We start from the raw sequence: 25,392 nt of genomic DNA, 5'->3' as shown, positions 1-25,392 counted from the left end.
GTTTTTGTTTTTGTTTTTGGCCAACTGGAATATGGACAACAATGATCTTGTTAGTACGACACTATTCTGCCGGTTGAGAGTATTTTTTTATGACATTTGTCATTATTTATTCTTGTAATTAGTATGTTAGTTAAGATAGTTTTTGAAGGAAAGAAATACCTGCTTGGATATTATAGCCAACGGCTACAATCTACTTGATGCGAAGATGTAAATTAACTCTCCAAAAGATTCTACCATCTAATCCGGACAATAAAAAACAAACCACCAAAGAGAGACGAGCAAAGAAAATGAAGAAAACGAAAGAGAGAAATTAAATTGAATCAGCGATATTCAATCAATGAATTTACCGGGACACCATTTTCTGAAGCAAGTGTAGCATCTAATTCAGAAAGCTACCGTATATTCAGTTACAAAGTTAAGTGCCATATATGAATACAAGTTCAAAATCCCATTACCCCATGATCTACAAAGTCGATGCATGTTATCAACGCCAAAATCATGAAACGCGGAAGACTTGAGTGAAACCCGTTACCATATTTGATCATGGTGTAGCTGAAATGTAAATTTGAATCTTGGAACTCCCATTTTGCTACAAGATTGTAATCACAAACGAAATCTCGCGCAGGAATTTGATACTCAGCTACCTGCAGCAGCAGGAACAGCGACTGGCTTTGAATCTTCTGCCTTTTCGTGTTCTTTGTTAAGCATCTGCAATCAGTTTTCCAAAATGTCAAGCTCACAAGTTTTATACAATTAGCATACAGCAACCCGTTACCATATTTGATCATGGTGTAGCTTGAAGTTGGGGGCAAGTAAGAAACCATTCTCTCTTGATAAGGTTTTAAGCTAGGCTCCTGAAGAAAACCTAGGAAGATCAGACTAGAAATCTGCAGAAGAACACCCCCATGCCAGTATCTTTGTTTTAATTTAATTTCGCATATAACTAGTAGGTTTGTATAATAACTCCTCGGTTCCGTATTGCAGTAGTTGTATTCCTCTTTCAATCAATTAATCAAATAACTGTCTAAACTATGCAAAAGCCACAACCACAAAATTCACATCTGTCTTAGGCTTCATGCAGCCTACAACCCAATCAGAATCCCAGACCAGAAATCTGCGGTAAAACACCCCCATGCCAGTATCAATTTATTTTAATGGATTTTAAAAGTTAATGTTCTTTCAAAAAAGACTAAACAAGAAAGCAGACCATCTCACCTTGTTGTTGATCAAATTATGAAGAGCAATCACACTTCTGATGAGGGATGAAAGATATATGACCAACATCATATCATTTGTTTTCACTGTAGAGAGGAAGCATATTAATGATTTTACTAAAGAAAGACTCAATTGATTACTTGTTAAATAAAATTAAAAAAAAAATTGGCGTCCTACTGTCTTACCTGCAAAAGCTTTAATTAATTCAGACACGTTCAGATTAGGGAGTAGGTTGAACACATCCTGCAGAAGTTTAGTAACATATCAAGATATACAAAATAATTTCGATGTGGAAGAGCAGCAAGACATAAAAATTTCTGAGAGTCGGACAACTTGAAAATTATATCATGGGCCAGAATGACACCAACGCACCACTTATTCAAGCAATATGGAATAACGTAACAAGAACAAATAAACAAAGACCAAAATGAACTAAACATTCATCAACAATAACACCAAAGGAAAGATTCAAGTGCTCGCTCAATAAATAACAGTAATGAAAAATGAAAAGTGATACCTGGAGATGGTAGAGGATTTCGTGGTTTAATGGGAGCTTCCCCTCAATGACAAGGTCCAGATAGTCCCGGATTTCTTTTAATCGTGCATCCAACCCCTTCAAAGCAGAAAGTTTTCCAGTGACCTGCACATGAAAATGATTTATAAGATTCTTATTTCCTTCGGTTATTCAACAGAATGGCATAAATTAACATTTTATTAAGTAAATAAAAAAAATTAAGGTTGTAATAGATTCCATTGTTTCTCTAGAAAAGTATATACACTAAATGATGAAGGGTGTTAAGACAACCTCTGTAGCAAGGGTGCTGATAGTTGTGTCCTTCACATCCCTTAACAAGTGCTCAACTCCTATCATAAGCAGGATATAAGTGGGATTAGAAACCAGTTTACATGGAGTAAAAAACCTAAATTTACCATGTTCAAAATCCAACGGGAAAAGATCCCAAAGACATCAAGCCCGATGTTAAGTGTGGGAAAATGGAAAAAAGAAAGGTCTTTAATTAAATTAATAACTTTTATGATATACCATACCAATTTCTTCAACTTCATGAGCGGCAATTTCCGAAGGAACATGCACAAACACCTTCTGGCTTTTTTGCGTGGCATTCTGCATATTACAAATAAAAATCTTAAGAAAACCGTATTCTCCCCAATATTGTTGCCCCTTCGGAAAAGTGGAAAAGGACACAAACATGTCAGATATATCTTCAAGATACCTCTTTAACCTCCTCGACCGCAAAATAGGCCTTAGTTGGTATCCCATGCTCTTTTGGCTGAACATCAATAATGACTAACACGGGAGTTGGCACATAGCTTCATAACATGAAGAAATAGCGAATGTTATTGAAATAGTCACGTATTAGAATAGAAAATACCATGATATACTATGACTCAAAACAAAGAGCATTGGAAAACACAGGTGCGGTAAAAGAAAATGATTGACTGTCGTAAGTAAGAGAAGGATGAAACATGAGCAAAAAATTTGATTTGGTGACTGTTCAAAATGTAGTCAAATGGCCAACATTAACCAAGATCGGACCAAAGGTGAACGAGTAGGAAAAACATCTGAATAAGATATTGTTTTTAACACGTGAAAAGAAAACTTAGAAAAAGAAAGCAAACCAATAAGAAGCACAACGGAAATTCCAGAGTTACCCAGAGTAATCTATTTCTAATAGGACTATTAAGCTCCACAACACAAATAAAAATATGTCGAGGTTAATCACATAATCATGAACTATCAGAAAGCATCATTGGCAAGATTACAATATTTTGAGAGAAAGTAACAGCTGTGATCGATGATGCTTCAGAAAAATCATAATGTATTTTCTCTAGGGTGTTCAAGTATAAGTTTATTTCGCAGATGTCACATCATCTTTACATGAATTATGCTACCACTAGCTCCTCATCAAACTTAAATTTTGTTTTTACAATCACCCAAACCTCTTCAGAAACAGTAAGGATAACACTAATATCAGACATCACCACAGAATACACGTGGCTAGGAAAATATTTACAGATACAGCAGCTCAGGTAGAAACAAGCCTCCAAGAGAGAAAGTTATTGTCATGGTATCCTAGAAATAGAACAAACTTGGGGAAAGGAGAAATTTAATGAATGATGCATAATTCACCGAGTTACCAAAGAAATGATGAGAATATTTGAAAGAGTGAAAAATTAAACGCAAAACTGCTGATGCTGGACACAAGGGGTTTCAACAGGGATTCCACATATCATCATAAATATTCTATTGGTCAGATCAAGCAGTTTCCATCTCGGCACTGATGGACGAAGCAAGGACTTGCCACATATAGGCCATGTTTGCATATTACATTCAAGACGGCACTCTAATATATTCTAAAAACAAGCTTTTGAACATTTTTAGATACGCAAAGCATCTTCTACAGTATGCCACATTTAAATTGTTTAAACTCCATGTCTGTTTTTGTAGCATACATGGAAACAACATCTGGAAATTGCCAAGAATACAGATCTGTTAATCAAACACTTCCTATTTAAAGAAAGAATAAACCTATGTTGCTCGAGAAGGCAGAAATCTTACTCATTAAAAAGCCCATGAACAGATAGGTCATTCTCCCTGAGCTTGGGACCAGTGCTATACCAGCCAACCACATGCTCCTTTGCTGACATGTTTTATAAATCAATCAAGTTAAAATTAGGACTCAAAAAGTGGCTAAATAAGAATTTGGGATAATGGTAAATCACATACCGTTAATTCTTCTGAACATGGAAAACATTGACTCGTGGTAGTTATGGTCAAGAAACCAAATGCTCGGGTCCCGATCTTCTTCTTCAAATGGAACTGCATATATCATATAAATGGAAATTTATTGGGAAAGCAAGGAAAAATTCAACTCGGGACAAAATTTACCCTACTAGAATTGGAAGATCATTTAGGACTGACAAAATTTGAAGATTCCAGCAAATCAAACATTCCTTACGTTTTAAATTTTTCCATACCTTCTCAAAACTCAACATTGCAAATTTACTACAAGTATACTAACATTTGTTTAGCAAGATTGTGTTTGAGAGAGAGTGAGACTGAAGAAAATAAATAGATAATTTGATACATAGACAAAAAGACTCGAGATCTAACATTAAATCAGTAACCTATGTCTTGCTGAATCTAATCGAACCCTAATCTTAAAATTTGGACAAAATTACATAATTGACATTTCCCAATGTCGATCAAATGCATGTATAGTCGGAAGCACGATCATTTCAACACAACACAACACAACACAACCAATAAAAATGTAGAGAAAGTTCCGTCTTGAGCAATATAACACTCTTGCAATGACACGTTCCTGATTTCAGTTTCAGACCTTGATGACTAAGGAACTCCCTTACTTTTTCCCCACTAACTATTAAATGATGTTATGGAAGCTAATCCCATAAAGTACAATTCTCTTCAGATTCCTAACCGCAGCTACCGATCCGATTATTCTACTTACCTTTCCTCAAAAGTGTGAACACACCCCAAAACTTAAACCCTAAACAATACCCAGCGAAAGCAATTATCATCTTCCGAATGCGACCCTACAAGTTGCCATAAAACAATTCTTCCAACAAATTGAAATTCAACAAAAATAAAAATTCAACAGTCTATAGCGAGAAAAAGGATCAGATCTGAAACACCGACCGGCGTAGCTGTTGGTTACATCAACCGTGCCCTTAAAGGAAGAGCCAAGAAGAACTCCGACGACACGCTTCCTGGTATCACGCGCCACGCGATTGTAGTGGTCGACGATGCTCAGCAGCACCAGTGGGTGCACCACCACCTTCTCAATCGGCCGCGACGATATCTGCTGAGATTTTATCACGTCCATTTCTCGCGATTCTCACTTCTCGTCTCTTCTTCTCTAACTTTTTAGGGCTTTTAGGGGGATATCTGGTTTCGATTTCTTGGGCGGAAAGCTCTGTTGTTTCTTACGCTTGGACGATAGTTATGGACGCCGATTCTTCTTTGGGTCACCAGGCCCAAATAAAATTTGTTTGTCAGCAGGCCGAGCCTAAATATACCAACTTATTTGAAGTGCTTACAATTTTATTTACGGGAGGAAACTTGAAATGGGGATAGTATACTTGATTTTTTTAAGTTCGAGTTCGAGTTCTGAGCTTTTTTAAATCCAAGAAATATTTCGGGATGAATATGGAGATACTATCTTCGTCCTTGAACTCGTTCCCAAAAAAATATTAATAATAATATCAATATTAATATTAATATCAGTAAATTATTGTTATTATTGATATTAATATTCTCATTAATAATATTATAATAACAATAAATTGGCAAAAATTTGTGTGAGACGGTCTCACGGGTCGTATTTTATGAGACAGATCTCTTATTTGGGTCATCCATAAAAAATATTATTTTTTATGCTAAGAATATTACTTTTTATTGTGAATATCGGTAGTGTTGACTCGTCTCACAGATAAAGATTCGTGGGACTGTCTCACAAGAGACCTACTCTAATAAATTTTGGTTTGTAGATTATCCAAACGGGTCCCACCCCATCCATTAATATTTTTGAAATAAAGAGGAATTAATGTTCAAGATTTCCCGAATCCAAAAAAAGAGATCAAGACGGGTACAAAGGTGAGGATAAAGTTCGGAGACAGACATAGTAAATCCACCCCGTCCCGCTCTATTGACATCCATATTTCTTTGTAATTGTTCACGTCTTTCTACTAGTTTTTAACTTTTTTTTATCAAATTATATCTTAAAACTATTATATTTATGCTTATAAACATAGAATATATAAATATAATAAATACTCAAACGATATTTGACTGGAAAAAAATATATTCCTATATTATTAAAATTTGCGCAAAAAATACTAAAAAATATATTTTGTATTAAATTTAACCGTAAAATATATTAATCACTTTTCAGCACTTGCTAGTTTTCCATTACAGAAAAAATTTGTAATTTCAATTTTGTAAGTTGGTTATTTTGAGTTAGTCTCGTAATTTACCAATGTTTGGTTTACATGCATTGACTTGGATTTTTTTGTTTTGATCTTTTTTTGTCCGAAACCACTAAAACCACCAAATATTATTTATTTGACACCGATAATATTCTACGTAACTCATGTGACAATAATAAACCTTATATTGTATACATTAAAATATACATAAACAAAAATTGAAGTATTGATAATCGTTTTGCTCTATTTTTTCTTTTAATTTTTGGTTAGATTAATTTTAGATTGAGTAATATGATTTTAATTCTTGTCACACGTACCGCGAAGAAAATAATAAGTACCAAAAAAATAATATTCGATGAGTTTAGTATTTTCGGGCATATAAAGAACCAAAACCAAAAAAAAAAAAATCATGTATGAAAACCAAACTTTTACAAATTATAGGACAAAAATTCAATAAAGATAAACTTCCTGACTACAATTATAATTATCCTACATTAACTAAGTTAGCTATTTTGTGCATTTATTTCAAATTAAAACATTTATACTCAAATTATTTCATATTTTATATTATTTTATAGTCATTTTCAAAACTGTATTATATAGAAAAGCTTATTGTTTTGTTAATATATATATATATATATATATATATATATATATTATGTATTAACGAAATGGTTCTACAATAAGTCATCAAATAATTTCATAAGAAATAATTATAATATTCTTTAAAGAAAATGATTTGCTTTGAACAAGTATTCCTTGTGCGTAGTTTGTTAACTAATTATTAAGATACAAATTATAACAATAAAATTTATAACTAATGAATTTATGCCAACTCAAGCCTTCTTATAGTATTCCAAAGCATCCGCAAGAAGTTAAAAGTGTAGAATGGTAATCAAGCTAATTATAGGATCACAAAAATTCTGGTGAGACGGTTTTACAGATCAATATTGTGAGACATATATTCTATTTGGGTCATCCATGAAAAAAATATTAATTTTTATTGTAAATATAGACAGAATTAACTCATCTCACAAATAAAGATTATTGAGATCGTCTTATAAAAAATCTATTTTTACAAGACTAATATAATAATAAAACCTTTTGTTATAGCTTCCAAACAATATGATGCATATTTAACCAAAAGTCACATACCACTAATACAACAAATCAGAACTACCAATAAACCTAGCTATAGTAAATTTTCCATATTTCTTGGGTAACTTTTTGAAAACCCTAATTTAAAACAACTCCAATTGTCTCATAAACTAACTCTTGAAAACCTATGCCAGAATATCAGCTGTTGAGAGCCATATGGGATCATATTCGAAGTTTTTTACGAGTCCTAAACGAAACTTAATCGGAGATCCAACGTGGGATGATCCATTTCTGCGTAGGTGATCAACTTCGAATTCTCCTTGCAAACATCCCGAAATAATCTGATCCTTTCGGAACCGGTTGTTTCATTGAAGGAGTTCAATGGGAAGAGTTGTAAAGTTTCTCTCACTCTTTCCGGCTCTGAAACTTTATTTGTCTCTGAACCTGTATAGTAATTAATCACATAGTAAAAGAACCTTAATTTACCTTGTGAAGATAGAACATGCATGCTTGAAGAAGAAGAAGAAGAAGAAGAATGTTTTTCTGCAAATATAAAGAAAAAGATTTCATATTTTGTCTCTCAACTATATATATATCGTTCGAAAAATTTAACTGATCCGCCAACTTTATTTTAGTATTGATTTTGATCCAAATAATTTGATTGAAAGTAATAACTTTATGTATTTTTCATCCACAATCTGTTGGTGATTTCCAAAAAGTATATCAGACATATGCATACATACATACATACACACATGAAATTCATAATTTTAGCTAGAACTTAAGTGAGCTAATTTGGCATGAAAGAATGAATGGAAGCTTACCTTTTGCAGTTGAAACCTTAACGTAATTAATATCAGTAGTAGTGATTTCATGGTTTGCTTGATCTTCAACCAAAACCCTGCGGCGTTTCTGTCTCTCCCTGGCCTTGTGGTTTTGGAACCAATAAAACACATTCTTGCTCTCGATTTTTCCATAGAAACTGAGCTGCGAAGATATCTTCTGGATCTGATCGGTGCTTGGGGTTCGAAGCCCTGACCTGAACAGATCCGTCAGAACTTTAACTTGTTCGCTTGTCGGGTTCCACCGCCCACACTTGGTCCCTGTCCCACCTCCGCCGCCGCCTCCAGAGTGACCGCCGCCGGGAGGATGAATGCATATGTTGCTCGAGTACTCGTCCATTTTAAGTGTAATTTTTGTGAATCTTGATCAGAATTTTCTTATAGAAGATACAAGGGTTTGTTTCCAACTCTGGTACAAGTGAGTTTCAGTAATCAGCGTACTTATAAACACATATCACTAACTAGGACATCTCAATTATTGGATTTTTTTAAGTTTAAATCTTGTATTGGTAACAGATGAATAATATATTTTGTACTTACTCAAAAACCAATACATATATATCTTTTGTATATCTATCTATCTATCTATCTATATATATATATGTATATATGACAATGCACACACCTCTAACAGAAACTCTTGATGATATTTCAATTTTCAAGAAAAGAAACATGTATTTTGTCAAAAAAAAGAGAGAGAAAAAAAGGAGAATATATAGACACATGTTAAAAGAAGAGAATTTTTTTTGAGTAAACGTAAATTGTTGATTGAAAATGATAACAACTAAATAATTATAACTAAGCAGGAGGTTAACTATCTTCATCAAATATGAATTCTTGTTATATGATAATTATCTAACTATAAATAAAATAACATGAGAACTTAATGTATTTTTAAACCAAATTTCTACGATAAAATTTAGAATTAATTTAACTTGAGACATGATCCAAGTCACAACAACTGATCACTTCGATTCGCCAAGAAAATATACATGTATTCTTGGCCAAGTTAATAAATTATTGTTATTACTATTTAATATTATTCTTGAAGATCATACATATCACGTAAGTTCATGTTAAAAAGCAGTAAAAGACTCTGGCTATGTGACAGTAGTGCATTGAATTTAGGGAATGCGAGAAAAATGATGAATATTTGATGGGATTGTTTATATGTATGTATACATTTGTGTGTCTACGTGTGTGTGTATATAATTTTTGCTTGGTTTTTTGTGTTGAATGGGAGATAGAGATGCACAAAAGCTGCCACTGTTCAAAGTTTTGAGCCCAGAGCAGACAAAGAGGAGTCTCCTAGAATTTTCTGCATTAAAAATTCATTATTAATATTCATAAGTAAATTATAAATTTTATTTTATTTCAAGAAAAGAAAACTATACGTTTGCATCTCCATTTCTAGAATAATATATAGAAATTCTCATATGCATTAGTAGTTTTTAATTTATTTTAACCATTTCCAATTCGTTTAGTACTGTCAATCATGTTGTTCCATATTATTTTTTTATTATTGCACTCAGATTGAATATGATATAGTTTTTTATTCTCTCCATAAGTTAAAAAGTGATCGTTCTCAACTGGGACTAAAAAAAGGTCCCATATTACTGTATTATATGACAAAAACTTATTATTATGAATATCGGTAGGTTACCATATTACTTTTTATTATGAATATCGATAGGGTTGACCCGTCTCACAGATAAAAATTCGTGAGACCGTCTCACAAGAGACCTACTCATATTATATTATATGTTTTTAGATAAATATTAAAGGAAATGCAACAGAGAACAAATATAATTAATAGGGGTGAAAATATATACATCTATATATACACACATATATATATAGCCGCATTCATTTTTTGTGTGTTCAATTTCAATTTTATTTTCGAAAAAAAAAAAATGATGTGAGAATATATGCCTCAACTACACCACGATCATAAAATTTCCAATAACAGAAACCGATTATGTAAAGGATTCATTGGATTTCACGCTTGTTATAAATGAAAATGATAACAATTTCGGTAATATGTAAATAATAAATTACAGCACTAATTAGAAAGAAAAAAAAAAGCAGTGGATTATCTCCTGTTGTTTCCTCAAATTGAAGTATTAATTGGAAATTGCAATATCGCATGCATACTTTGTTCTACTTTGTTCGGAACATTTTCAGCTCTCTATGGGTCTTCTCTCATAAATAGACACGTATTGCGCCTTCTCTCTCACGAGCTTTCTCATGGTCATTATTTATTTAATATCTTCACCCGTGGAAAATGGGTTCATTTCATTTCCCCCAACACTCGGTACCAAAACTCTAGGAATCTAGTTATTTAAGCTTGGAGATCCTGAGTTCAAGTGTTGGGGAGGCGAAAGAAACCACTTTTCAATGGTGTGATATTCTATGAATGATTACACATGGGAAATCTCGTCATAGAGAGGGACGCCTAGGCGTATGGTGGCGATGTTTGACAAGAGTTGCGAGTTTTCATGAATCTTTATCATCAAAAGGTGTCTCTTAGCCACATTTTCGATATTTGTGACTTAAATATCAATCGATCTGAATGAACTAACACAATGAGAGACAACACGATATTAACTTTAAAATGATCAAACAAAGAAAGAGCATTTGCATTTATTTTGAATTTCTTCTTCTTCTTTCTTCTCAAAAGGAAGTTTGATTCATTTTCTGGATATGAAACATATGATTTGTAATGCTACTATCACAAGTTGGATGTCGTTGTATATTGAGAGACGGTTATCAAATCCCGTGAGCGACATGTGCAGGACAAATTCGCCTTAAGGATAAAGAGTTCTCTCTTGCCTGAACTTCAAAGTTGCTAACATATTTTTTGAGTTTTGTTCTTCAAATTGCAAATCCAATGAAGATGTTCTTTGAGAATGTGGCCTGGAATAATCCAAGCCGCATGAGAGGTACCTAAAAGCCTCATGTTATACAGAGGAGGCACCTAAGGCCCTCTCTACACCCAGAATTTTCCAAGGTGTGAGGGAGGTGCAGCTCTCGTTAAGCGGCGCCTAGGTGTTTGGCGGTGCAGCTTGATAAGAGTTGCAAGTTTTTATGGATCTTTGTCACCAAAAGGTGTATCTTAGTCACATTTTTTAGATTTATAACTTAAATTCCTATCAATCAGAATGAATTAAGACAATGAGACAACATAACATCAACTTTGAGAGGATTAAACAAAATAAGAGCATTTGCATTTACTTCGAATTTCTTCTTTCTTCTCAAAAAGAGTTTGTTTCATTTTCTAGTGATAGAACTTGTAATTTGTAGTGCACAAGTTGGAAGTCTTTGTATCTTGAGAGACGATTGTCATATCTTATTAGTACCATGTGCGAGATAAATTCATTTTAAAAGAAAAAAAAAATTTATCTTTCCTCGACTTCGAATTTGCTAACATACTTTTTGAGTTTTGTTGTCTTCGGGTTACAGATTCAATAAAGATGTTCTTGGAGAATCCACACCAACATTGACATCTATATATGTATAGGAAGATTAGATTGAATTTATTAAAGATATTGTTTGAGTGAGTAGCCAAAAATTCAAAATATAATATATCACAAAACCTCCTATAAGACAATTTCACGTGTCAATTTTGTAAGACGGATCTCTAACCCGACCTGATCCGACTTATGAAAAATTTAATTTTCATGTCAAAATATTATTTTTCATTGTAAATATGAATCGGATCGACTTACATGAGATATACTATATATATGTACATTCCTACTCAACCTTTGAATTAATTCAAAAATTGATTTCTAGTAGAGTAAAAATAACCATATATACCTAAAAAAAAAATCAATCTACAAAATATTCATGATTAGGGGTGAGCGTCGGTCGGTTCGGTTCAGTTCTACTCTACCAAGACTTGATTTTTTTGTTTTGAAAATATTTAGTATGAAACTATTCATTTTTTTTAATACGGTCCGGTTTTTCGGTCGATTATATACGGTTTTAGTAATTAATTTAACTTACTATGTCTGACTGAAATATTAGTTTTAGAAACAAAGAAAAATAACACTAAATTAAAATATTTATGAGTTTGCATCTAGAATAAACAATACTACAATTTTGTTTAGAACTAATATTAATATAATACATCATTTGATTACTGCAATACAAAATATAGACTCAATGACAATAAAACATAAATTTTTCAGATATCAAATAAGTAATTCCGATAATTAAATAAGATAACTTGTCACTATTAAATATAAAAATATACTTATCAAGGCTCAAATGCATGGTACATAATTAATAAAACATGAGTAAATTATTAAATGCCCAAATATATGGCGCATATTTTATAAAAATCTAATTTTTAGCATTTAATTAAATATTTTCGATATGTTTGATTTTTTCGTTTTTTCGGTTCGATCGATTTTTCGGTTCGAAAAACCAAAAAAACCAAACTGTTTAAACCAAAATTTTCGATTCGATCGATTTTTTCGGTTTTAACTTAATTACGTCCACCCCTGTCAACGACTAGTCGAAGAGAGCTAGACAAGCCCTAATAAACAAACGTGATGGCCTAACTCAATTCTTGACAACAATCCCTTTTAAAATTCTCTAAATATATATACATCTCATGCATGCGTTTCTTGGATAGATTTCTTTAAAAAAGTTTAGCCGGTCAAGTTTCTTGGATTAATTGAAAATAAATCTACCTTTATGAATTATATATAATAATTAATCAAAGAACTCGAAGTAATTATAAGTATATTAAGCTAAGCTAAGAGCCTAAGACAGGAAGCAATGGACATTAGAAAAGCCAATTTGGTCCCCCTTTTGGTTGGTCATGTGTTGTCTCAATCTCTTTATCAAATCTCAAATTTTGGTGGCTTTATGTCGCCTAGTTTGTGTCCCCATTACCCCTTAAAAGGAGGGGATTAATTTAATTTAATTCAATTTATCCAACAATTTTTTTTTTACTAACACAGTCAACGAGTTTCAGTATCCATGTCAGTCAGTAATTTGTGATCACTAAACTCCAACTAGGATCAAAATACAATGTCTACTTTTGACTTTCATCAATAAATTTCTTGTTTGCCACTGATTTTTCATGCATTTGGCATATATATATATATATGACCGAGCGCTTGTCGCTTTACCAAAATCTATAGCTAGTAGTAATGGTGCAACTCAAATCTTTTAAATCGTACAGCAGCTCAAGCACTACGATTCGATCGCAACTCAAATCTATAGCTAGTAGTAATGAAGTTATTAGCATGGATCATATTAAACTATGTAATTTATGGATATTGGTCATTCTCATAACAGGGGAAAATTCAAAATAATCCAATTTTCACCTTAAGTTAGCGAGAGGCCTATTAAAAAAAACCCAGAAAAAAGAGCATGAACAACAGGAAGAAGACGATGAGGCAATTAATTATTTATCTTTGAAATTCCAGAATTAATAAAGATTTGCTTCCACTTTGATAATAATTTTACACAAATTCCTAATGTTATATTATTATTATTATAACCATAAATAAGATAGATGGGCACATGATTTTATAATAATTAAGAAATTCCACCAGCCAATTTGTTGTGCGTGCTTTCCACAAGTCCCGAGAATGTTTGGATTCTCTATAAATAAATTCCCTATTATACTAATCAACTCACTCGTCCCTTTGTGCTTGGCTATGCATTTTGCAGCCTTCAAATAAATAAACAATTATCACTTATTCGACTTGCATCGCAAATAACTTCAGATCGATATACCAATTAATTAGTACCAACTCAGTTCTTATGAAGTTTTTTCACTTTACACTTTATCATGTAAGAGAAACTCCTTCTCACGCATAAGAGTTATGTTCGATAAATATTCATCGTTAGATACATTTCTTAAGATAATACGGAAAAAATTCGTAAATTTCTTCAAATCTCCTGCCTATTTTGTTCATCACTGACTTGTATATCTGTAAGACAACCTTGCATGCAGCTTGTAATGACTTTTATTCAATTTTTTTGACGAAAAGTTATACAAGAAACCTGACTGTTGAATCAAACAAAAAGCATTGAAATCGGCAGGTGCAAAGTGCAAACTATAGGTAGAAAGTTTGAGTATTGAGGTTTGAAAGAAACATTCGAAAATTTTCAAATATGAGATTCGTCTTAAGGATAAAAATATAATGAGGCTCTAGCAATGAGTGACTTGTTTCGATTGTGCTCAAGTCTGAGCCTGCATAGTTCATATATATTGACCACTTCTTTTAATAATTTCGATTCAACGTCAAGGCACGAGTCGTACGTGCTCGAGCTCAATGAATTTCCCCCGACGTAGAATAGAAGGACGACTCGTCTTTTTTAATTTTTCTTGGAGTATAATAATTATATATTTTTATTAGATCACTCAACAATGAGTCATTTGTTAATAGAATTAGTAAATATATAAAATTCATAGGAAGAACCAAAAGTTATGATGGATAAAAGTGTCATGCGTCCGATTCACTTGTCCCTTTCCATTCCTCCAAATAGATAGCGATACCAACCTTTTCCCCGCAAATTTTATCGAGTAAATGGAACGATAAAATTATACAAAGGTAAAATCTATTAATTAAATCGAGAAAAAAGATACATTTTTGTTTCTTTGAAAAAAAAAGAAAACTAAACCGACCCTTCACATCTGGCCACTTGCTCACATAAATGAGGGGAAATGTTTTTCAGTGAGATTCGAGGAGTGTAATAAAGTAATGGGAAATTTAGTTTTCTCAAGTTTGGCCTAAAATTAATGGGAATAGAGGGAGGGATGGGCGTGAAGTCTAGGCAGCCCTAATTTCCGTCGGTTTCTTTCTTGTCTCCACTAATCTTTGTCACCACTCTTTTGTGCGAACTCTCTATAAATATGTTATTATTAAAACCTTATTTTTTTTTCGACACTACTTCTATTTCCCAGACAAACGTTGTGATATTTTATTTTTAATCCTCAAATGGCCGTGATTTTTATGGGATCAACAATTATTTTTTATGTTCATTGGTTATCCAAGATAGTACATCCCACGAAATAAAAAAAACCTTGGTTATTTTTATATATATGCATTGGCATATGAATACTAATCTTGAAATGAGATAACATGAAACCAATTAAGCCATAATCTTAATTATCGCAAATAATTACCATAACAACAACACCCGTACTACCTCTCTTTCTAATTTCGAAACAAAATTTTTAGTTCAACCAATCTTGAAAGCATTATTTTCGTGAAAAATTCAATGATCGCTATTATATTAAAAAGATTTACGCGAGGTCGAACTTTAACTCCATATATTTTCATCGACGATTAATCTAAGAATAGGGTCGAATAAATCATTAAAATCCCAGTATCTCGTGCATTGTAAACAATGAAATTATTATAAGATAATACATCATCATGTTAATCTTAAAATTGGTATTCTGATGAATGGATCAAATATTGCATTACCAAGGAGAGCCACAGAATAATTTGTGGAAGAAACCAACCAGGCAATCAGCAGTCTTAGAAAACATGGGTATTTTTCCTTCAGAAAAATGATGAGGCCCACCAAACAAATGTCACGGCATTGCAAGTATAAGAACTACATGGAATTTGAGTTCCTTGGAAGTAGATTTGTGTCTGTTACAGGATCTGAGCAGCAGTATTCAGTTTTTCGGCTAAGCTGAGTTGTGTTCTTGTAATGCTAGACAAATAAACTAAGAGAAGTTGATCCTGCAAGGAGATAACTCGTAGTGAGACAAGACAATTCCCAATGAAAGAAATTCTTCAATTTTACTACAGAAGTAGGATAGAAGTTTTTATGTCAATCCCTTGTATAAGTTTAATCGAGGGGCTTTAGACTCTCCACGCCCAAAATTCTTCAATTTCACTACAACCAACATTGATTTAACTAATTGTCAACCCGTTTCAAGCACTGATTGTATAGGAGAATCCATGGATACTAAGAAGCTTTATTTCGCTAAATTTTTGACCAATCTGATTATTGATCTGAATAACGGTGATTTTGCTTTCCTGAGCATTACCAAGTATTGGTGCCGTGTTTAAGTAAGGATCCAATTTTTTTCATTCTCCTCTTGTGAACTTCAAATTTTCCCCGTAGATGATATGTAAGAAAAATTGGCAATCATATGATACTAAAATATGACCTGAAACTATGGAAGCTAGTATTTGGTTAAGAAAAGACGGGTAGAACTGGTAATAAGAGTCATACCTGCAGGCTATTATTCATTAGCTTATCAAAGACATGCGGAGGGAGTTTAGGGAGAGATGCCACGGTATCTGATATGAATCTTCCAATTTCATTATGAGGGGCAACACGGCCTTCCTGAATGAGACCAAAAAACAGCATTCAGAGGAAAAAGGGGCTCAAATCAAGAACATAAGAAGAAATTTGAAGCTCTCTCACCACAACATCATCTACATATTTGTAGATTTCATCTATTAGAGTAAGCAAGTGTTCCATCGATACTTCCATTCCTTCAAGATCATTGGGAAGCTTATCCACGTTTGCTGGTTTAAGCACATCAACTACAATGTAGCAAAAAAATATCAAATTTCTAAAACAAACATACTGTATGTAAAGCTAAACTAATAAAGATCTTCTCCCACAATAAACAGACCAATAAGGAATATTTCAAAGCAACAAAAAAATAACACAGTATCTATGACAAGGACATGTAACTTGTAGAATCGTTTCATGTAAAAAATTATGATCATGCACTTGTGTGTGAGAGAGGGCTACCAGATTTCACAAATTATTCTAAAAATAAAAAATAGAAAATTTTGAGTACTCAAAATTTGAGATGAACAGTTTACTTCCTCTAGTTGACCACTTCAACTCTTTAACCATGAAGCATTTTTTATATGAAGAACAGCTACATAATCATCCAAACCAAAACCCACTGTTTAATCAAATATAAGTGTCAATGTCAACGCCACACATAATAGCATAAGCCCGCGAAGTAAAGGTCGACAAATTTTTATTTTTACATATCAAGCTTTCTATCACAGTATCACATGTGGTATTACATAATAATAATAATAATAATAATAATAATAATAATCACACGTTTCATCACCATAGTGCAGAACCAATCAAAGCCATTCGCTGAAGTTTCTCCAAAATTGTCTAGATCAGAATGATTTAAAAATATAAAATCTTGAAGGTAGTATAGTAACGTCATGCATATATTGTGCATAAAAAACACACATGCTCAGACATGCTAGTTCACGGGCATTTATGAGTACGAGATCAGAGAGACGCATACATCCAATCTGCTCCGCCTCGATCATACAAAGGTCTAGTGGAATTTCTTGAAACTGTGCAGCAAGTTGTTGATCCCCGAGAGATAAATTTGTAGAAACAAAAGCCTTGATTGTAGCCTTCCCATTTCTAAATGCAGTATCAACAGTCAAATGAACAGGATTGGTAACTTCTCTAGAGTAGAACTCATGGAACAAAGCACTGCCGCCAGAGACTCCAAAACCAGTTGAAAACCTGTCCACACAAACAACCGAAAATCGGAAAATAAACTGAAATTCCATCACAGCAGCCAAGGCATGAAAATCTTATCGATCCTTTAGAAAAGAAAACTCCATATAAATATAAATATATAAAAGCAAGAAATCAATGAAAAAGGCGATTCATTATTAGTAGGCTTCAGTAAATCAAGTGACATAATCATCAGATTATTTTATTAGAAAGAGTATGAACAAGGAGTTGAATAGAAGCTTTCACAAGACAACTAAATATGCATTTCGTTACGACCATAATTTGGTACCGGTATCCATGCAAAGTACTGTCAATAGTTCAGCATGTTATCATCAAGGGAAAAAAGGCAAAAATATAAATAGCAATACATTAAACAGTAGACACGACAATCAGAATCCGAATCCGAATCCGAATCCAATCCAAAAGGAAGAGGCAAAGGATGGTGATATCACAAACATGTCTTATGAACAGCAAGGTAAATTTCGACAGTAACAGTTGCATCGTACGACAAAGAAATTCTCGAAGACGTAGACTTCAAATATGATCAAACATAGACAGCCAATACAAAAAGATAAAGCGACCAATAAGGATAAGAAAAAACTACCATCCAACAATGACTTCCTTTGGATTCACCTTCTGGTGGGATGCCAACATGGTGTTATGATAATCAATATCCAGAGCAACCTATAATGAAGTCAACCAATAAGGAAAATAGTAGGGGTGGCAAAATGCAACACGACCCATCAACTCGACACAACCCAACACGAAAAAAATCAGGTTCGGGTTGGGGTTTTTCGGTTTCGGGTCGGGTGGGTTCGGATTAGACGGGTTTCGAGTTGGGTCGGGTTGGGTCGCGGGTTGACCAAATTTTTTTTTTTGGAAAATATTACCTATATTTTTATATATTGTATGTTTGAACAAAATTTATTATATATTTATATGATAAATTTTCATCATTTAATATTTATTTTGTATATTTTTTATTTTTTAATAACTGTTTATTTGATTTAGTAAATATACTTTTAATTTTCTACAATTAAACTTTCAAATTTAAATCGGAAATTTTGTTATTATGTGTTTAAATTAAAATATTATTATTATTTTTTATTTTTTCGAATTTTTTCAAAATTAATGAAAATAAATAAAATTCGGGTTAGGCGAGTTAGACGGGTTGAGTCGGGTTAGACGGGTTTGTGTTCGGGTTGGGGATTTTCGGGTTGCTTCGGGTTCGGGTTGAAAAAAATAATAATAAACTGCGGGTTGACCCGAAACCCGACCTATCCGACCCGATTGACACCCCTAGAAAATAGTACTTAAAAATACTAGGGGCCTCTAACTCACCTGTAACGAACATGAGCTAGCTCGATCTTAAACTCCCCTGGGCCTTTTCCTGTAAACGAGCTCCATCTGGGGTCTTCTCCCTCACGGGCTTTCCAATGCGATATCACTCATAGAATATCACAATCATGGAAAGTGGTTTCTTTCGCCCCCAGCACTCGAACCTAAAACGTCCAGGATAAGTACTTAGATTCGTGAGAGTGGGTATCTCCAAGATAAGTACTTAAATTCACAAGACTGGGTACCAATTGAGCTAGAAGGTTCGAGTGTTAGGAGAGGCGAAAGGAACTCGTTTTCCAGGGATGTGGATATCATATGAATAATGGTGCATGGGAAAGTCCATGAGGGAAAAGACCCTAGACGGAGCCCGTTTACGGGAGAATGCCTTAGAGAGACCCCGTTTACGAGAGAAAGCCCCAGAGGGACCCCAAGATCAAGATAACCCACGGTCGTTACATCACCACTCATAATCCGCCAAAAATTCCATCATAGAAACACCCTCATCCCGCCAACAACATAAAAGAAAACAAAAGAAGCAATAAAAAAAAGATTGCACGAAATATAAAAATATTTGAAATTTGTATTTGGTAAATCTACACAAACCAAAAAACTAATAGATTTATCCTATAACCTTTTCATAGTTGTCAAAAGCGAGCATTTCTTGCACTTAAGCGCATGGCTTGAGCTTCTGACAAGTCCGAAGTGCGATATGTCTATAATGTGCACACTTCGGTGTGCTTCAACTCAAAATGCGCTTTGCGCTTGAGTGAAAGTGCTGCCTTTTTTTGAAAAAAAATCTGCACAGTGCTAAAGTGAGATTTTCAATCTGAAACCCAAAATATTTTTTAAAAAAAGAAAAGCTAAGCCCCTAAACCGTAGCTCTCTTGCCAAGAAAAGCTAAAGCTCTAAACATAACTCTCTACCCTGTACATCTCCTTGCATCGCCTCTCGTCTGGCCTAAAAGAAAAAAATCGGGAAAGAATCCAAGACAAGCTGCTCGCAGGAACAAAATGGAGGGGTCATTGTTATGGGTAAAAAGGGACTGGGTTCAAAAGAGGGGGACAGGCACGTTATTCATCAGGTTTACACTAGGAGAAACAAGAGAGGCCCATCTAGGGACGGAAATATATAGAGAAAAGAAAAGAGTAGTTAGCTTTGTATCATTCTCATCTTTGTGTGTGAGGACTAGCCGAGCGCTGGGGATAGTGGAGAGAAAACTGTATAGAGGCAACTACGGGTTTAGAACATTCATTTTTAATCAAATATCATTGCATATCAGTGGTTAATCAGTTTTTAAATGAAAAAATATAAAAGGAAAAAAAAAACAGAATCATGTGGAAAAAAAAAATATGACGATTACTTTGATATTTGATATTTCACCATTCACATTTTCAAAGACTTTTGATTTTAGTTTTTCTGATAATGTTTTTTTTTTTTGCGTTTTGATTTCAGAAAATGTGAGCTTCGCTTTGAGCTTTGAGCTTTGACACTTGAGCTTGACAACTATGAATTTGGAATGGTAGGTGAATTTGGAAGGTTATGTGCATTTGGAACGATAGATGAATTTAGAACGGTAGTTGGATTTGGGAAGGGTAGGTGGATTTGGAACGGTAGTTGAATTTGGAATGATAGGTGAATTTGGAACGGTAGGTGAATTTGGAATGATAGGTGCATTTGGAACAGTAGCTGAATTTGGAAGGTTATGTGTATTTGGAACGGTAGATGAATTTGGGATGATAGGTACATTTGGAACAGTATGTGAATTTGGAATGGTAGGTGAATTTGGAAGGTTAGGTGCATTTGGAACGGTAGATGAATTTAGAATGGTAGGTGAATTTGGAACGGTAGTTGGATTTGGAAGGGTCGGTGGATTTGGAACGATAGTTGAATTTGGAATGATTGGTGAATTTGGAACGGTAGGTGAATTTGGAAGGTTATGTGCATTTGGAACGGTAGATGAATTTGGAATGGTAGGTGCATTTGGAACGGTAGGTGAATTTGGAATGGTAGGTGAATTTGGAAGGTTAGTTGCATTTGGAACGATAGATGAATTTAGAACGGTAGTTGGATTTGGAAGGGTAGGTGGATTTGGAACCGTAGTTGAATTTGGAACGGTAGGTGAATTTGGAAAGGTAGATGAATTTGGAATGATAGGTGCATTTGGAACAGTAGGTGAATTTGGAAGGTTATGTGTATTTGGAACGGTAGATGAATTTGGAATGATAGGTACATTTGGAACAGTAGGTGAATTTGGAATGGTAGGTGAATTTGGAAGGTTAGGTGCATTTGGAACGGTAGATAAATTTAGAATGGTAGGTGAATTTGGAACAGTAGTTGGATTTGGAAGGGTCGGTGGATTTGGAACGGCAGTTGAATTTGGAATGATAGGTGAATTTGGAACGTTAGGTGAATTTGGAAGGTTATGTGCATTTGGAACGGTAGATGAATTTGGAATGGTAGGTGCATTTGGAACGGTAGGTGAATTTGGAATGGTAGGTGAATTTGGAAGGTTAGGTGCATTTGGAACGGTAGGTGAATCGGTAAGTGCATTTGAAATGGTAGGTGGAATTTCTACTATAAATATACTCCTGATTGTTTGAATGAATTATCAAACATTACAAATCATACTCCAAATAATATATTTCTTCAAAAAAAATCAATGGACTCCAGTAGTCGAACATCTAACTACTCTATCGAAGAAGATAAGCTATTATGTCATGTTTATCTTGACGTCTCGCAAAATCCTATCATTGGTATAAACCAATCCAAAGATCGATTTTGGAGTCGTATTGAAGAAGCTTTCAATGGCAGCAGATCGAATAACATGCAAGAACGCAATAGAAGATCAATGCAAATATTTTGTTAGTATTAATAATTGATCCTCCAAATATACTCCAGGTCCTCATCGGATGCGACACTCGGCTTCAGCTTTTCAATTATGCTTACACAGCCACATAATTTTCTAACAGCACGGAGGATAACTTGCATGCGACATTGCATTGATCTTCTATTGCGTTCTTGCATGTTAGTCGATCTGCTGCCATTGAAAGCTTTTTCAATACGACTCCAAAATCGATCTTTGGATTGGTTTATACCGATGATAGGATTTTGCGAGACGTCAAGATAAACATGACATAATAGCTTATCTTCTTCGATAGAGTAGTTAAATGTTCGGCTACTGGAGTCCATTGATTTTCTTTGAAGAAATATATTATTTGGAGTATGATTTGTAATGTTTATTTATAGTAGAAATTCCACCTACCATTTCAAATGCACCTACCGGTCCAAATGCATCTACCGATTCACCTACCGTTCCAAATTCACCTACCGTTCCAAATGCACCTACCGTTCCAAATTCATCTACCGTTCCAAATGCACATAACCTTCCAAATTCACCTACCCAAATTCACCTATCATTCCAAATTCAACAATCGTTCCAAATCCACCGACCCTTCCAAATCCAACTACCGTTCCAAATTCACCTACCATTCTAAATTCATCTACCGTTCCAAATGCACCTAACCTTCCAAATTCACCTGCCGTTCCAAATGCACCTATCATCCCAAATTCACCTGCCGTTCCAAATGCACCTACCGTTCCAAATTTTACCTACCGTTCCAAATGCACCTACCATTATATAATGTGGATTGTATTATCCTACTAAGACATAAATCTTGCATTCTTCATATCACAAAAATGAATCCGACTTTTCAATTTGATGCAATATCATCTAGCTCATATTCATTGTCAGATAATGAAGATGATATTCAATTCTTCGAACATCTCCAAAACAGAAGCAATGCAATACTGACAACTATATCTCGAGAACAAAATTTGGTTGCTTCCTACATCATCCAACAAGAAGAAGAAGTCACGCATGGAGGTTCAATTCCGGGTCACATATTTATTCGACGCGACCGTGAAATTGTTGATCGTAAGTTGTTTAACGACTATTTTGCTGAAAATCCAGTATATAATGAAACAATGTTCCGTAGACGATTTCGAATGTCTCGGAATATTTTCCTTCGGATAGTAGATGGTATACAGAATCACGATGTTTATTTCATACAACGAAGTGAGAGTTTGGGACGGCTCGGGCTGTCGACTAATCAAAAAGCAACTGCTGCATTGAGAATGCTAGCATATGCCTTACCTGCGGATGCTACTGATGAATACATCCAAATAGGATAATCGACTGCAATTCAGTGTATGCAACGCTTTTGTCGAGCTATAGTGGAAGTTTTTGCTGAGCAGTACTTGAGATCACCTACGGCCAATGATGTTGCTAGACTACTCTATATTGGCAAACAACGAGGTTTTCCTGGAATGTTGGGAAGTCTCGACTGTATGCATTGGAGGTGGAAAAATTGCCCCACGGCTTGGGCGGGACAATATGCAGGTCGTAGTGGTTCTCCAACAATCATTTTAGAAGCGGTGGCTGATTATGATCTTTGGATATGGCATGCATATTTTGGTATGCCCGGAACCAATAATGATATAAATGTTTTAGAGTCGTCCAGTCTATTTTCCAATCTTGCACAAGGAATTGCTCCTCCAGCTCATTACAATATTGGAAGCAAAGAATATGATACTGGATATTATCTAGCTGATAGTATTTATCCGAAATGGTCAACTATTGTGCAGACTATCCATGATCCGCGTGGTCCAAAGAAGCAGTATTTTGCGATGAAACAAGAGTCATGCAGGAAAGATGTGGAGCGTGCATTTGGCGTTCTTCAATCACGATTTGCAATTGTGGCATCTCCCGCCCGTGGTTGGAAGAAAAATCATTTGCATGATATAATGAAAGCATGCATTATAATGCACAATATGATAATCGAAGATGAACGTGATCTTAGTGCACCAATTCAAGATGCGAGGGAAGCACCGACTCCAGTGGTAGAAATTTTTGTCAATGAACATATCAGATTTCAAGAATTTCTCGCTCGATATAAAAAAATCAAAGACAAAGACGTCCACTTTGCATTACGAAATGCTTTGATTGATCATTTATGGGATGAATATGGTCATTCAAATATTTGAAATTGTATTTGTAATGTATTTTTTAATTTAATGTCATGTATTTGTACTATGTTTTTTTAATTCAATGTCATGTATTATTATATTTTATCAATTTAAATAATTTATATTTCAATTCGTATAATATTAAACAATTAAATAAATTTTTAATAATTATTAAACAATTTAAATAAATATTAAACAATAATTATTAAACAATTTAAATAATCATTAAACAATTTAAATTAAACCATTTAAATAAATATTAAATGATACTTATAATTATATTAATAAAATTAGAAATATATATTTAATAATTAATAAAAAATAATTTAAATATATTTTTAAAAAAAATATTATGAGAATATTTTTGTTAGAATAAGATTTGAAGTAGATGGGTTGGAGATGAATATAATATTCGGTGCAAAAATTGTACTATTTTAAAAGTAGAGTTGTTTTAAAATAGAATTTTGAGTTGAAGATGACCTTATTTTAAAAATACAGTTGTTTTAAAATAGAATTTTGAATTGAAGATGGCCTTAACGAGCTAATTTGAGACAGAAACTTCAATCGTTATCAGATTCAGGCAACAGTCCTGTGCTTCCCCAGTATAGAAGGAAAAATAAACCACCTTTCCGAATGCTTAAACTTCATATGCAATGATTTCAATTTTCCCCCCAACTAAAAAGCATAGACATAAAAAATAGCAAGAAACTGAAGAAAGCGGTGAACCTGATCCGAGGACTCATTGTGAGGAACAGCATAGGAGTTACGAATATCAACGGTGCCATCTGGTAAAACGCAACCGAGAAGCGTCCCGATGACTCTCTCAGCTTGGTCGGGTCGCCTCACGTAGTAATCACTGATGTTGAATATAATCAGCGTATGTACTCTAGCCGATATGATTGCCACTGATGGCCCGAACTGCAGCACAATTTGTTCGCTAGACGCCATTGTTGCGTACCCATTCCTGCTGTAGATACTGTGGCCGGGTAAAAGAGAGATGCAGAGGGGGGTGGGGACTGGGTTTTATCTCTGTGGAAACTGGTTGGGCCTAATTAATGGCCCAATTTGTTGAGCCCGCGAATAAAATTTTAAGTTAAAACATATGGTTGAATCTGTGATTGATTTTAAAATATTCACAAAATAAAAAAGAGTAATTTTTCATATGTGAGACAATTTCACGGATCTATATTTTTTAAACAGATCAATTTGATTCATACCTACAATAGAAAGTAATTTTATTACGAGTCAAGTGAGATATTTGACAAAAATTGGTCTGTAAGACAGTCTTATAAGCTTTGTGTCATTAAAAAATTATTTAATTGTCTTTTTTACAATTTAATTGTTTAATTTATTTACATACTTTTTTTGTGCATACTTTGCAAATTTCTCACTTTGTGTTATTAAA

The 25,392-nt window shown here is 33.9% G+C and overlaps 3 protein-coding genes across 3 annotated transcripts; all 3 read right to left on the bottom strand.

The window, feature by feature from the left end:
• Window positions 1–312: 312 nt before the first annotated feature.
• On the bottom strand, window positions 313–5,230 carry LOC142524283 (26S proteasome non-ATPase regulatory subunit 7 homolog A-like). The gene is made up of 10 exons (XM_075628188.1): window positions 4,895–5,230; window positions 3,962–4,054; window positions 3,794–3,875; window positions 2,448–2,544; window positions 2,263–2,338; window positions 2,021–2,079; window positions 1,733–1,855; window positions 1,401–1,458; window positions 1,216–1,301; window positions 313–708 (listed from the first exon to the last, which is right to left on the bottom strand). The coding sequence occupies exons 1-10, from the start codon at window positions 5,079–5,081 to the stop codon at window positions 637–639; spliced, it is 933 nt and encodes a 310-aa protein (XP_075484303.1). The 5' UTR covers window positions 5,082–5,230; the 3' UTR covers window positions 313–636.
• A 2,248-nt stretch (window positions 5,231–7,478) lies between these two features.
• On the bottom strand, window positions 7,479–8,463 carry LOC142523970 (WUSCHEL-related homeobox 5-like). Its single transcript, XM_075627699.1, has 2 exons — window positions 8,106–8,463; window positions 7,479–7,725 (listed from the first exon to the last, which is right to left on the bottom strand). The coding sequence occupies exons 1-2, from the start codon at window positions 8,461–8,463 to the stop codon at window positions 7,529–7,531; spliced, it is 555 nt and encodes a 184-aa protein (XP_075483814.1). The 3' UTR covers window positions 7,479–7,528.
• A 6,999-nt stretch (window positions 8,464–15,462) lies between these two features.
• Window positions 15,463–25,004, bottom strand: LOC142525424 (eukaryotic translation initiation factor 3 subunit F-like). The gene is made up of 6 exons (XM_075629712.1): window positions 24,714–25,004; window positions 18,229–18,308; window positions 17,401–17,630; window positions 16,539–16,660; window positions 16,344–16,457; window positions 15,463–15,844 (listed from the first exon to the last, which is right to left on the bottom strand). The coding sequence occupies exons 1-6, from the start codon at window positions 24,933–24,935 to the stop codon at window positions 15,755–15,757; spliced, it is 858 nt and encodes a 285-aa protein (XP_075485827.1). The 5' UTR covers window positions 24,936–25,004; the 3' UTR covers window positions 15,463–15,754.
• Window positions 25,005–25,392: the final 388 nt, after the last annotated feature.

The sequence above is a fragment of the Primulina tabacum genome, chromosome 14 (genome assembly GCF_025594145.1).
Source record: "Primulina tabacum isolate GXHZ01 chromosome 14, ASM2559414v2, whole genome shotgun sequence".
Classification (NCBI taxonomy): domain Eukaryota; kingdom Viridiplantae; phylum Streptophyta; class Magnoliopsida; order Lamiales; family Gesneriaceae; genus Primulina; species Primulina tabacum.
This window is presented reverse-complemented; position numbering and strand designations above follow the sequence as displayed.